The 11,988-nt window shown below is 45.1% G+C and overlaps 1 protein-coding gene across 1 annotated transcript; it reads left to right on the forward strand.

Moving 5' to 3' along the window:
• Positions 1-604: 604 nt before the first annotated feature.
• Positions 605-6,206, forward strand: LOC123402150 (pumilio homolog 23). The gene is made up of 11 exons (XM_045096030.1): positions 605-793; positions 1,184-1,356; positions 1,479-1,842; positions 1,925-2,230; positions 2,318-2,482; positions 2,634-2,777; positions 3,275-3,394; positions 3,482-3,661; positions 4,131-4,279; positions 5,145-5,327; positions 5,420-6,206. Exons 2-11 carry the CDS (start codon positions 1,184-1,186, stop codon positions 5,979-5,981), a joined length of 2,346 nt encoding a protein of 781 aa, XP_044951965.1. The 5' UTR covers positions 605-793; the 3' UTR covers positions 5,982-6,206.
• Positions 6,207-11,988: the final 5,782 nt, after the last annotated feature.

Genomic DNA, 11,988 nt, shown 5'->3' on the forward strand with positions numbered 1-11,988 from the left:
ATGCCGCAAGCGCGCTCGAGGTCGGCACCGGGCGCGCGAGGCGGGTGCTTGAGGAGTTGATATCGCGTGCAGGGGCAATAGAGAAAGATCATGGTGCGTGGGCGGCAAGCATAGGTAGTGCTGTGGAAGTGGAACTGTGAATTAGTAGAGCAGGAATGGAGCAGATTTGGGTGTGGTCAGGCAGTTTTGATTTTCAAGAAATGTGTGTATTTTTTAGGCAAGAATAGTTTATGTTTTTTTAAAGAAAGAATAATTTAGTTTTTTGATGTATAAAGAATAGTTTAGGTTGCTTACCACATGTGTCATGGAATGAGAAATGTGTGGTTGGGCAGTACAGTGACATCTTCTCCCCTTGGTTTTCTGCTGCGCCCCAGGCCCCCAGGGCCCAGGCCCGGGGCGTGGGAAAAATTTCTCCACCGTGAAGTCCATTACCAATTGGGCCCATGGTGCATCTTAGCACAACCCACGCGCGCAGGCCCGAAGCCCTGCACGCTCGCTCGACCTCCGGAACCGTCCCCAAAATCCCGACCTAGACAGCTCCTACTCTCAGCCCCGCGCCGCCTTCCCGCCGGCCCGCCCTGCTCGCCGCCCGCCCCCACGCCGGCCCGCCCTGCTCGCCGCCGCCCCCACGCCGTTCCGCCCCGGACTCCGGCCGCCGTGCCGCCGCGCTGTCTCCGGGCGTCGGCCCCTGCCTCCGCTGCGCGCACAGGACTCCGCCCGTCCATCCTCCCCGACTCCGTCCGTCCGCCCGTACGACAGCGCTGCTGCTGCTGCTGCGCCGGGCGCTCCATACGTAAGTGCTCCATAAATTCGGAAGTGCACATCGTCAAGCTAACCCCTGTATGATTAGAGCTGTATATATCCGACCTTGGATCACCAGCGAGCATTCCGAAGCATCTGTAGCTCGGTACCTGCACGTGCAGCCGAATCCGAGGTTGCTTAGTCGAGCCCTAATCCTAGTATCCCCTTAATCCGAGGTCGCTAACGTTTGGCAGAGGGTTCGCATGTTGATTTGATTCGTCCTCTAGATAATTTATCAGTCTGTTTTGGGCAGAGGGCGTGCTTATTTTCCATTTGTCCGATGGATATCAGCGTGTTTTGGGGGTGGAGGGCGTGCTCGTCGGAAATTGTTCTTGTTCGAATTGTTATAAAGTTGTATCGTTTCTAAATGTTGCATTTGTAGATGGAGAGATCTAAACATGGGAAGAGGAACGGCCGTCAGGACGGGAACACGGGCAGGGGGCGTGGAAAGGGCCGCCCTTCGGGCAGTTCTAGGGAGATGAATCCCAGGGGCATGAAGAACGATAACGCATTACAGCCCACCAATGCTTCGACCTCAGTGATGAATGTTATTAGGTGTGACTCTGGGTTCTCTCTGAATTTACATTTGTGTTGCATTTTGTGGTGTGATGGCCTAGTTATATACATGAGTATGTGAAGCGCTAAGCGGTCTCTTTCTTGTGTTCAATAATATTTAGGAGAAAGGTTGAGCCTGAAACAGCTAAATACTTCCTCGAGATATCGAATCTCTTTGATAACAAGGAGATAGATTTGGAGGACCGCTCGACGATCTGCGCTAATGCTTTGGAAGAAACCAAAGGGAAGGAGCTCGAGCTTGTCACTGACGGTGTAATCAGCCACACCTTGCAGATTCTTGTACAAGGTTGCGAGTTGGAGCAGTTGTGCATGTTCCTTCGCAGCTGTATTCAGTCTTTTCATGTTATCGCCATGGACAAATTTGGATCACATGTGGCTGAAGCAGCTCTCAAGACACTGGCAACACATCTTGAAGACGACACCTCCAGGGTCATTGTGGAAGAGATACTGAATAAAATTTGCAAGGTACCTCTTTTTCTCAGTGGTGTTGCGTGCCCTGTTTGCATTGGTATGCAAAATGGAACTCATATTTGAATTGTTGCTGCAGGTTATTGCTGCAGATGCTACTAATGTGATGTGCAGCTGCTACGGATCCCATGTTCTAAGGACACTTCTCTGTCTTTGTAAGGGTGTCCCGTTAGATTCATTGCAAGATTTCCACACGACAAAGAGATCTGCTGTTCTGGCTGAACGATTGAGCGGTGGTTCAAGTAGACCAGGCGACCAGAATCTAACAAGCTTTGAACATGGTTTCCCAGACATGTTCAGAACTTTTGTCAGGCAAATGCTACAAAATGCAAAAAATGACATTTCAACGTTACTAACTGAGAAGAACAGTAGCCTTGTTTTACAGGTTAGTGTCTCTTGTTCACCACTAGCTGTAATGCATAGATCTGTTTTTTATTTTTCTCCATGACCATCTTAACATATCCTTATGCAGACTGTGTTGAAATTATCAGCTGGTGATGATGATGAATTGAATCATATAATATCAATCCTTCTTGGTTACGATGAGGATGACACTGCTCAGAAGAAAGATTACAGTGAACAAAAGAATAAGATAGTTGCTTTACTTGAAGATACTGCTTATAGTCATCTCTTGGAGGTAGTGTTTTTTGTTCTCTTGTTTCTTAATTGCATTCAACTCATATCTTTCACTCATAAGATTCAGCTACCATGGGGATCTTCTCGTCCTTGTCCTTCTCTTTGCACTTTGGTATGTGTAAGAATATTCACTGGATGCACATGCTTTGCAGGTTATTATAGATGTTGCTCCTAAGGAACTACGCAGCAATATGCTTATAGGGACTCTCAAGGGTGCACTATTTGCAATCTCGTCTCACCACTGTGGTAACTATGTGGTACAAGCTTTAATATCATCAGCGAAAACCGCAGATCAGGTATACCGTAGTTTACAATCAGAAGTTTCTTTGGAATTTTGTTAGTTGTGTACTGTATAAGCTAAGTGAATATTCATTTGAGCAAACCAGTGCTCTAAAACCACCTGATGCTTGTAACAGCAGCCCTCACTTGCTATGTAAGGTGTCTGCTACTGCTGCCCATCTACTCTAACCACTTGTTTAGATTCCATATGAATGTAAGGTTGATTACTGTGTAATCACTACAAAGTTAGGTGACCAAGCGAGTAGCGATTATTGACCTTTAGAACCTTGGGAACATCTGTTTGCTGAAATAAACACCCATTACACAATTTGTAGTCCGCTTCATACCTATTCCAAACCTATTACTTTCATTCTTCATATGTGAAATTGTGTTACAGCTTATACTCAATCTGTGTCAAATTTCTGCTTGAGAACCTGTCAAACTGATCTTTTCTTTGGTTAGCACTTGATGTATTACAATGTTTTATCAATAGAGTTCTGTTTTTACTTGGCAGATGAAGCAAATATGGGAGGAACTTGGTCCTAATATCAAGGAGTTGCTTGAGCTAGGTAAATCAGGAGTGGTGGCTTCCATTTTAGCTGCATGCCAGCGACTTGAAACAAATCGCCTAGAGGTACTTTTTTTGACTTGAAATATCTGCATTGCTATTTGAGAATATCTGTGACTTAAATATATGTGATTTGTCTACTTTGAACTGCAGATCTCTGAAGCTCTTTCTGCAGCAATAACTTCAGATTCCGAGTCTTCTGATAGCATTGTTGCACATATACTTTTTCTTGAGAATTTTCTCCGGGAGAAATCTTATTGGAAATGGCCGCTTGGCGTAAAGATGAGCGTTCTTGGTTGCCTGATGCTGCAATCAATTTTTCAATACCCACATGTATGTAATACTCACAAGTCTATTAAATATGTTGCCATGTTGTTAAATTCTCTTTGCATGACTTTACCGTTCCAGATTTACAATATATATCCAGTTCAATAGTCCTATGCAGATAGTATCTATCAATGCTCTCTGCTATATTGCAAACTGTTTTGTGGTCCACAACAAGCTCATTCTGCTATATTGCAGATAGTTTTTTTTTTGTATATTGTGCTGCTTGATTTTCACGGTGCATCTGTGTTGGCTTTTCCTTCTCACCGTTACACTAAGTTATATATATCTATTTGATTTTCTTGAACAATAATGTGACAACAGCTAGAACATTACTAGTTCTTATTGAGCAATAAAATGGCAACACAAACGGACGACTGTTGTCCCTTATCATATTTACTTACGTTGCTAGTCTTATTTCCTGAACAAAACGATGGGGTATGATGACTAAAACCTTATCCCTTTCATTTGCGTGCAGCAATATATTCGGCAGTATGTTGCAAGTTTGCTTGCTTTGGACAATGATCAGATCCTGCAGATTGCCAAGGACCCTGGAGGCAGCCGTGTTCTTGAAGCATTTCTATGTTCAAGTGCAACAACAAAGCGAAAATTTAAAGTTTTTGCAAAGTAAGCCTTTCCTGAATAGCTTAATTCTTTGTTTTCCCTCATTCCGGAACTATGTTCTGAATTCTGACAAACTCAATCGACAATGTTTCCCCCCTCAAGTATTATATTGCAAAGGATGTGCTTTATGCTGTCATAAATAAATGCTGATAGGTACATTGTAATTTTATGTACTGAAGCATGCTCATATTTTCTTTATCATAAGTACTCCCTCCGTCCGGAAATACTTGTCCTAAAAATGGATATATTTGATGTATCTATAATTAAAATAAGTCTAGATTCATCCATTCCTAGGACAAGTATTTCCGGACGGAGGGAGTAGTAATCATCAAATAACAGTAATGGAAGAACTCCATTGTTTGTGTATGACATTGCCATGGAGCCGCCCGTTAGCCCACTTGCTACATTACTGATAAAATGTTGTTCAAAACTCAGAAGTTTCTAATAGTATTGAACATTGGGAAACATTGGCAAGACACACTAGAAGAGGGGGTTTGGCTCAACATGTTATGATCGGGTAATGTATAGCAAAAGAGTCTAAAACAGAAATTAGATTTTCAGTGTGGTGCCAATCCACCCTCCCTGAATATATGCTATAATCATATACATACATCGTAATTCTCCCTCCATATGCTGGCTCTACTTGGTAGCTGTATGATGCATTTTGATTTCATGCTATTCCAGTATTGTGCAACATAACGTTAGCTTGTAATTCTAGTTCTTTTGTATTTGGAAGTACCCCTGCTGCTTTAGCTACATTGAATTATCTCAATACCTCACTTGTCAGTTTACTTCTTCCGAAAGGATATTTTGGCATAGTACTGTATGGGGAAGACTGGCTGGCTTATATATATGTGTGATGTGACAGATTGCAAGGCCATTATGGGGAGATTGCTATGAATCCTTCTGGCTCATTCTTGGTTGAAAAATGCTTTACAGCGAGTAATTTTTCCCACAAAGAGGCCATCGTGTCAGAGCTGTTGGCTATGCAAAATGAACTATCTCGGACAAGACATGCCATCCACTTGTTAAAGAAACTGGATGTTGATAGGTTAATCATTCTTCTATTTCTCTCTTACTTTTGTCTACCACCTAGTATTTAGCATGTTAATAGACTTTCTCATTCTATTTATTTCGTTATAGATACTCAAGACGACCCGACCAGTGGAGAGCTGCGCAAACTTCGAAAGAAACAACTCAGAGAGAATTTCAAGCCGAATTTGGCCTGAACAACAGTAAACCTATTGGCCAGAGTATCGAGGAGCTGCTTTCTCCTCAAAGCCCTGCAAAGAAGCGTAAGCAGAAAGAGAAAACTGACAAAACTACTACTGCGGATGCCAGCACCACTAAGCCAGAATCATTTCAGAAAAGCACCAAGGGCGAGAAACCTGCCAAGGCAATGTCTGAGGGAGAATCGAGCAGCAAGAAACCCGCGAACATGCCGTTCTTGAATGACAGTGGCAAGAGGAAATCGCCAGGTTTCCTATCGGACAAACCGATCCACAAGAAACAGAAACACGAGAGACCCTCAGAGGGCAGGCGGTTTGTCGGGGATGGCAGCAGTGTTGGCACACCGTTTGTCAGGAACAATGTCAAGCAGAAACAGTCCATCGCCGAGCTTGCTGCTCTGGCTGGTAAGGATAAACTGACCGCAGGGGAGGTCCGGAAGCTGCTCAAGCCGGAAATTTCAGCCAAGGGAGCCTAGCCCATCTCTTTTTTTTTTGCAGCACCTGTAGAAAAGGGGACCCGTTTCTCGCAAACCATGCGGATCAAGGCGACGGTTTTTGTTGGTAGAGTAAGGTTTTTACTCATCAGTTATCATGAGCTGTACGATGCACGAATGGAGCTATGTACTTGCCACAGTCACTTAAGATTATTAGTTTTGATTCAGGAGCGAGTTTCCGAAAATCCAGCAGTAAATCTTTTGTTATGTTTGTTGGGTATTGCTTCATGATGATTTTGTGGGAACAACTCTCGTAATGGATGGAGACAAGTCGCGCCAATTCTATGGCGGACGAAGTGCTGTGGCGACAAAATAACTCAGACGCTGCTGTGCCGCTCTATGGCGGACGAAGATTGCGCATGGGTATTTGGTTATCATCAGTGAATTGTTGGCTGTTGGAACGTGTAAGACAGAAGATTGCCAAGCGCAAACTTTGTCACGGACGAAATGAATATCGTGCTACACATGCTTCATTCTTTGATGGTGAACGGGGTCTGCTGGTAAGGCCAATTCTAGCTGATCCCCTCTCTAACCGGGATCTAACCGAACCCTAAAACCCATAAAGAAGGATATTTTTTCCTTCACCATGTATCCGGCGGCTATATTTACTGCACCGCTCAATGGCGGAGTAAAAAATCCTCACCCTTTTCCCCACCGCCCTGCTTCTCCTCCTCCCCTCGATGTTCCCCGCTGCCCCCTCCTCCCAGTGGCTACCAGTGCCCGTCGCCCATCCGCGCCGTCTCGAGAGTCGCCACCGCCGCAATGTTGTAGCCTCTTGGGCCGGCTCCCCACGCCGCAACAATCACTAAGCAAGTACCTCAGTGTCTGGCAGCAGGGCGGGGGGACGTGGGTGGCGGAGACCAACGACTGCGACACTCACAAGCGGCACTGGCTCGACTCCTTTCACACGACCGAGCTTGCTGCCCTCGAGTACGACCTGTGGCAGGTCTGACTGCACGGCGTCGCTGCTTGCCTCCACTTCTCGTGGGGCGAGACACCGTCCAGCTCGAGCCGACGCCATCAGGGGTGGTGTATGCGATGGTGTCTAGGGAGGACCGGGAGGTGAGGGGGCGCATCACGACGGAGGTCGCCGACGAGGAGTACATGCAGACCTTCGTCGCCAACACCCCGTGCTGGTGGAGGCGGAGCGGGAGATCTTGGCGGAGTGCGTGGTCGAAGGGAAGGCCATCATCCTTCGGACGACGGAAAGCACAACGACGATGACGAGGAGGACTTTGAAGTTGAGGAATTGTCGAGGATCTTCCCCGACCATGGTGACGACAACGTAGGGATGGACCCCATGCGCGGTTGGATATCACAGACGGATTGACTCGCCTTATAAGGGAGACGGTGTTTGGTTTTAGTTTTAGTTCAAGTTCATCTTTAGGTTTAAAAACTAGACCATGTTTCGACGGATGATTATTTACATTATGTGTTGAATTTTGGTTGTTCAAATCGATTGTATGTTAAACTTATGAAAATTTTCTGTTTTACTCTGCTAAATTTAAGAGTTTGGTTAGGTCCACCAAACTTTTGTGAAGTAAAAAATCTCACTAAGTTTACTCCGCCTTATCATGAGCAATATTAATATTACGTGAGGTCTAGATCAACCATATGATCGGAACAAGCTTTGTTGCGAACCAACAAATGGTTAGATGATTAGAAGGACAATGGTACTCTCTATCCATTAGAGTTGAAGTCTCAGACTTAACACTATTGCTTGCATTTTTTTTAAATTTATTTTAGGTCTTCCAGCCACAGACGGAGGACGTGGTAACACGCGAGGTGAGGGGCTCACCTACCATGATTCATGGAATTGTTTTACTAGGCATACATATTACATTCGATCTCATCGCTAATAATCGTTGTCAAACATTTTATTGGGTTGTGTAGAATATGTACACCTTATTGGGAGGTAGCAGGTCATGCCATGCACAACCCATAGGGGCAAAATTGATAAAATTGACCCCTACGTTGAAAGAAGTCATAAAGTGAACCCGCAGTGAAAAAAATTCACTGAGCTGACCCTTTTGTGTGGCGTCCGACACCTAGACGTCATACTACACTGTGTGACGCTTAAGCCGTCGGCGCCACACACCCGGCCACCTGGCACAGCTGGCCCCACACCCCAGGCAGTGTGACGCCTAAGCCTCAGGTGTTGCACACTCTGCAGTGTGCTGGCAAGTGCTTAGACGCCGCACTGTGACTTATCCAGCCACGGGCCAGCCCCCTCCCCCACCCCTCCTCATTCACCCCCTTCACTTCACTTCACAGCTCGAGTTGAAGTCGGCCCCTTCCTCAAATCCCTCTCCAAATCAGCAAATTTGAAGGTTTGGTCCGAGCATTTGTTGTCCAATCCCTCCCCTAAGGTAACCCCCCCCCCCCCCCCCCCCGATCCCCTCCTTCTCATCCCCAAAAAAAATTCTCATTTGGTCACTTTTTTGCAAATGTGAGGAAACCCTAGTTTTTCATGAAATGTGGGATGTATATGATATTGTTGTATTTGTTTGTATGTTAGGATAAGGGGTATGATGGGGTTAGGATTAGGGTTGTTTGGATGTTTGCATTATGGTTGTGTTAGGGTTACGCTAGGGTTAGGGTTAGGGGTAAGATGGGGTTAGGATTATGGATGTTTGGAAGTTAGGAATAGGGTTTATTTTTATTAAGTAGATTTTGTAGTATTTGGATGATTGCTTATAGATAATATTGTATGTTGTGTTGTTTAGGGATGGGAAGAACATGTGTTTATGTTCATCACGTGGACAAGGATGCCTTTTTAAAAGGCAATATTGATCCGGACCCGGATGAGCTTGACATGGTGTTCGATTTCTGTCCTAGCTATGCTGAATTGTTGGAACAAGTCCGAAAGGATTTGAATTGGATGGACCCTAGTGATGTTGTTGAGTTTGATGGTAGGCATAATGTGGGATTCGGAATGCACATTCGTTGAAAGGCCATGCGTGTCAACTCCGAGCAACGTTGGCTTGCATACACGGATACGGTGGCCGAATCACTAGACACATCACTTCATAGCATTTGAGAGCATTAATTCACAACATTTCACAGCATTTCAGAGCATATTAATTCACACAAGTTCACAACTTAAAACACCCACATAGACACAATTCATAGCATTAGTGCAAATGGTTCACAACTTAAAACACCCACATAGCCAAATAAGTTCAACATGTTCAAACACTGACAACTACTAGTTCAACATGTTCAAACACCAACAACACTACTAGTTCAACGTTCATCGCTGCTTGTGGCCTCGCCCCCTCTTAGAAGCTAGCTTCTTTCTTCTCACAACAGGCTGCGGTTAATCCAACTCATCATCATCGTCATCGTCATCCTCATCGTCCATATCTCTCATCCTTGTCACGTCTTCTGTCATACGTGAGCCCTCGGCGATCGCGTTCTTTCCTTTGTTCGCTCAATCCTCTGGTGTGAACCGCTTAAATCCCCTCCTAGGCTTCAACATGCAAGCGGAGCGTTGGAAAGCCTTAAACGTCATTCCGTCCTGAACCTTCAATACGAAAACAGTATCGTCATAGATATGAAGGTTGAAAGTGCAGAATGTATGATGGGTATGTCATACCTCTGGAGTGTCAACATCATCCTCTAAATGAGCTCCTGAGGTAATGTCACCATCGTCCATACGAGCTCCCGAAGAAGTTGACCGTCTAGAGTGTTTCTATGGGATGAACCGGATCTCGAAGGTTCATAATATTCACGGTCACGGCAACCTAAAATGTTGGATAGGCGCCGCAACTTCTGGCCCTGTTTCTGTTAGACTGAATGATAAATGAGATATATAAGGTAACATATGTTGCATTCGTCGGCAAAATCTGAATCATGACACAACACCTTCATGAAAAGACGAAGTGCAGATTCTCCCTTTTTTCCTCCATGTGTTGTGTCTAGAATAGCTTCGGTTGCATCAGCTTGTTTCTTGATCTCCTTGCGCTATGATCACACGAAAATGACATGTAAGGCAAGTGCATACGTTTGCTAATGTTCATACATAACATAGGGGAGCACACTTACCACAAAGTTAGAACTGGGGCGAAAGAAGTTTGGTACCCTTGGCGAATTAGCCTGTTGTATTCGCCATGGACAAGTGCATCGTACTCAGTGGGTTCTTCCAATATGTCCTCCTCGTAAGCCGACGGACAAATCTCCACTCGAGTACTCTCCTGAAACCATCTTACGTAGTTGTTGAATGCAAGCGGACAATGCTCGCGGGGCTGGGTTCCTTGTGTACGCGTAGCTGCCTCCACGCTTTGCTCGAACATGATGACATACTTCTTATAATGCTTGTTCCAATCCTTGGTCTTTCGCTGCCACCTCCTATCCAACCTGCTTTTTACAAAACTCATTATTAGCTCGCTCAACACTAAACTCAAACATAGTTCTTTATTGTGCATGTTTTGTTACCTGCGAAGCTGTGTGTTGGTGTCCACCCACTCCGGCGGGTGTGGCTGAAACAACCCAAATTGATGCAGCACACGATGCGGAAGATGAAACTCAACCGCCCAATTGCATATCAGTGGACAACGCATTAGCCAAAGATGTTTTTCCTGCAGGCATATTGGATTGAGCTGGAACATGTGTGCATCACCAAAGCTTGGCCCGACACCATATGGCTGCCATTTCACCTACAACACAACATAAAAGGCACAATTTATTTTCCTCACAACAAAAGCTAGGAGTCAACTCTGTGATGTTTACCTACTCGGCGGTAAGCGAATCCATCTCGTTCGTGTATTGCTTGTACAAGAGATTCACATCGCTCGTCACCTCCGATACCATGTCCCACTTGTAAGCCTAGGTAGGAAGCTGTACAGGGTTGCCGTGGTCATCCGAGGGCTTCCACGTTGTGCCTTTAGGGCGTCCATCAGGAAGGCGTTCCCAACTCCATACCGAAAGTAGGAGCATACAACCACCAATTCCACCGTCTTTTGTGGACCTACGACAAGCTTCGTCCAACTACAAGTAATAACAAACATGGATCAGTTAAGTGCAAAAGGATAAAACTGAACTTACTATTAACAATTTATTACCTGCCGGTACAAGTAGGCCAGTGCGGCCGACCCCCAACTGAACTTGTTGTCGAAAACAGTCAATGCCTTCAGCCACATCCATGGAGCATTCTTGTCAGTGCTGTCAGCGAATATAGTCCTAAAGATCACATACCACATGTACACACGAGCATAAGTCTGTATCACCTCGTCATTTGCGTCCTCAGGACAATGAGCAAAGTTGGCGGCAATCCAAGTGAAAGAAGCGCCAGCCGGGACTCTATCTTTCTTCCCTCCATCTTCTACCTCCAGCTCTGGAGGTGACATACCAATAAGGGCCTCCATCTGGTGCCGCCATCCCTCGGAATCAGTGCTCATACAAAGAGGCTTCCCCTCGATCGAAAGTGCGGTGATCATCATAACATCTTCAAGAGTCACTGTCATCTCTCCGGTCTGGAGGTTTAAACTATGGGTCTCCGGCCTTCGGCGATCAGTAAGTGCACTGATTGCCACAGCGTTCAGGTTGGGCGTTGACCGACTCACAAGCTGAATGAATGGAAGGAGTCCTGTCATCTCGATGTATGGTGTGTACCGCTCATCGTACGACATGACAGTCGATGCCCCGTGAGACCGAATCTTCAAGGGCATAAGCTTCTGCAAACGTAGAGGAGTGGTATGATTACGGTTTTATCTTATTAAATAAATACATGATTTTTGAACATAGTAATATGTTCTACTTACCATCCCCTTCTCCGACATCAAGTAGGCCCGGTGTTCAACGTCATAGGCATCATTCAAAAGCCACACCATCCTACATATCACGAAAAAAATTCAACTAACTTCTCATATATATTCATCTACTAACATAGGAATATGAATCTAGTCATGTACATATAGGAATAGTAATATCCATCTACTCATCCTACTCATATAGGAATAGTAATGTACTACATATAGAAATTGTCATC

Source organism: Hordeum vulgare, chromosome 6H, assembly GCF_904849725.1.
Source record: "Hordeum vulgare subsp. vulgare chromosome 6H, MorexV3_pseudomolecules_assembly, whole genome shotgun sequence".
Taxonomy (NCBI): domain Eukaryota; kingdom Viridiplantae; phylum Streptophyta; class Magnoliopsida; order Poales; family Poaceae; genus Hordeum; species Hordeum vulgare.

Bases quoted from the DNA above. Each gene is read 5' to 3' on its own strand.
- LOC123402150 (XM_045096030.1), top strand. From the start codon at position 1,184: ATGGAGAGATCTAAACATGGGAAGAGGAACGGCCGTCAGGACGGGAAC. The intron at 3,662-4,130 runs GTATGTAATACT...ATTTGCGTGCAG, and splicing joins CAATTTTTCAATACCCACAT to CAATATATTCGGCAGTATGT. The intron at 5,328-5,419 runs GTTAATCATTCT...ATTTCGTTATAG, and splicing joins AAGAAACTGGATGTTGATAG to ATACTCAAGACGACCCGACC.